The sequence below is a fragment of the Merops nubicus genome, unplaced genomic scaffold (assembly GCF_000691845.1).
Source record: "Merops nubicus isolate BGI_N331 unplaced genomic scaffold, ASM69184v1 scaffold49368, whole genome shotgun sequence".
Classification (NCBI taxonomy): Eukaryota; Metazoa; Chordata; class Aves; order Coraciiformes; family Meropidae; genus Merops; species Merops nubicus.
Window position 1 is genome coordinate 6,430 of NW_008627332.1, and position 2,674 is coordinate 9,103.

A 2,674-nucleotide genomic window follows, 5' to 3' on the forward strand; every position below is an offset into this window, starting at 1 on the left:
TGCAAAGCAGAGAAGAAAAAACAGGCTGTGGTGATGGGGGAAAGGCAGATGATCTCAGCCAACAGAAAAATCCAAGTTTGCACCATTCTCAGCTTTCCAACATTTTCCTTCTTCCTTCACATTCATGTTTACTACAAGAGTCTTTAATCTCCACATGATCAGTAAACATGTGCAGTGAGCCAGAAAAGAAGTTCAAGTTTACTGACCTCATAATTCAGTGCCTGTGCTGAGCCAGGCTGGCACACAGAGGACCAGACTCATATTATTGATGTCCCACTTACCCAATTTGCTCACAAATAAATATCTTGACATCATCTCTAAAGAACTAGGTGAAACACTGGGCCCAAAGTGCATTAAATAAACAATTGACTTCAGTCTAGCCAACTCAGTGTGATATCTGGCACATGACCCCAAAACAACTTCAATGAACCCTGCAGGCAGGCACATAAAACTGAAAGATCTTTCACTGGGTACATATGTTTCAATGTCTTCATCACTTTTTACACCCACTTAAGTCAATGACTTTGTCCAGATAATTCCCATTATGCAAAAACTGGGCTGAAACATCACCAGGAAAACCAAATAAATAGAAAAAAAACCCACACAATGGCAAAGGGCCTATTTTCCTTAAATCAGACTACACTTCTAAGAAGAGATGCAAATGAACAATTTAAAAATCCGGAACGTGAAGTCGTAGTCTGGTGAAAACCTGGCACTGAAAACTACAGCTGCTTAAGCAACAGGATTTCCAGTAACAGGGAGTTAACAAATGGAGGAAGTCAACCAAAACCATATGCTACTAAATTGGACCTGAGCAATCATTTTTCATTCTAGTCTATTTTGAGAAACATGACAGTAAATGCAAATTTGGGATCAATGCTTCACAGCAAGAGAAAGACTGTTTTAAATTATAACTAAGAAGCAAAAATCTGCCACGGGAAAATGACTGGCATTTTAATTCTCCAGTCAAATGGAGACATTTTGGCAGTAGTGGAAAAATAGATCCTTTACCTTCCTACTTTACCTTGTGGTAACGAGCCACAAGTTTCCCCTCCGGGTCAAAGACGACGTCGGTATTGTACTGATAGCGACCGTCACTGGGGCAGCTGGGATCACTGGAGTTACACGACTTCTTGTCCCCAATGTTTGCAACCACATAGATGGAGTTATTCCTGGCCATGCAGCTGAGTCGTTCCTGTACTGGAGCAGGAGCAAATCTAATGTATTTCAGGGGGGAGGAAAAAAAAATACTAATAAATTATGTTCTGCAAATGGTATCCATCACTGGAGTGCTGTGGGCACACCAGTAGCACCTTCAGCCCTCCAGTCATGGCAGGGCAGGCAGATACACAAGGCTGCTGCAGCACTCCTTCAGATTGCTTCCTGCACCTCAGGGTATGTCCCAGAGCCCTCGCATTGGTATCCAGAGGGACATGCCACCCCTGGGCTGCCTGTCATTACTCCTTGGCACCCAGAACATGTTCTGCAGCAAGTAGATAATCCCAGAGATGGGAAAGGGCAGGAGAAAAATCACTAGGCAGAGGAAAAGACTAACTTGGTGTCACATACAGAATATCTTAGTGTTTGGCACAACGGCACCTGAGGACCACAGCTCTGGGTCCTCAACACAACAAGCAGAGTCAAGCTGTGGAAAAGTGTAGCTGTGACCTTATCTAGCTGAAGGTGTCCCTGCTCACTGCAGGGGATTGGACTAGATGATCTTTAAGGTCCCTTCCAACCCAAACCATTCTACGATTCCATGATGGGGTCAAGGCAATTCATCTCCCAGACAGGAGCACACGGGAGTGGGATACTAATTTCAGGATGTGACGGGCCATGTGCCATCCATGGGCAGCACCTCTGAAGGACCTGTACCAAGCCAGAAAGAGAGCAGGCAATAAGGTGGCAATGCATATGGCTCTGCACGGTGTGCATGGGCCACACAGGAGAACCATCACACAAGATGCATTTATAACACCAAGGAATAGGGCTGCCAGGCTGCGATGGCAGGTGTTATATTCCCAAGCCAGTAATGAAAATCCTGATTTAGAACAGTACAAACAGACAAATCGCCTTCACAAAAATTAACTGTGCTTGTCCCTCCTGGAACATGATGCCTGAATGACAGATCATGTTCTACAGCACAGAGACTCTAGCAATTTGGACTTTATCTGATCTTAATAGTGAAAAAGTGAGATTAAAAGTTTCTGAGTTTGTATCATTCAGAGGCTTGGACCTTGACTACTGACCTCATCATCTCTGTTATTAGCTGCTCAGAAAATAGTTTTTGGCTGTTCACAAAAATGGCATGTGTGCTTTTGTTTGAACATGGCATTTGTGAAAAACAAACCGACAAAACAAATACAAACTACCACTAAGAATTTACAATCGGTTCTATTCAAAATAGCATGAAAAAAAATGAAAGTAGAATGAGAAGCACCATGTTTTGACATCAAAACTTTTCCAAGTGAAAAAAGAAAATGTTTCCTGTACATTCAGTAACCCAACATCTGTGTATGGTTCGAAATTCTCTTTAAAGTGTCTAATTCAAAAAACCATTTTTTTTAACAGGGTTCCCTTGTCAATTAGTCATGGACACGCTGTATATTTTACTATATAAAAGATGATAGAAATCACCCAGCCACACCAGCTGAGGACTGAATCACCTCATCTA

The 2,674-nt window shown here is 42.6% G+C and overlaps 1 protein-coding gene across 1 annotated transcript in view; it reads right to left on the bottom strand.

Moving 5' to 3' along the window:
- Positions 1 to 1,217, bottom strand: part of LOC103778662 (pantetheinase-like) — a gene marked incomplete at its 5' end in the record, with an annotated part of 5,155 nt that extends 3,938 nt beyond the window's left edge. The window contains one exon of the mRNA XM_008946259.1: positions 1,025 to 1,217. Coding sequence (XP_008944507.1) covers positions 1,025 to 1,217 — 193 coding nt within the window. The remainder of the gene's footprint in view (positions 1 to 1,024) is intronic.
- Between the last annotated feature and the right edge of the window lie 1,457 nt (positions 1,218 to 2,674).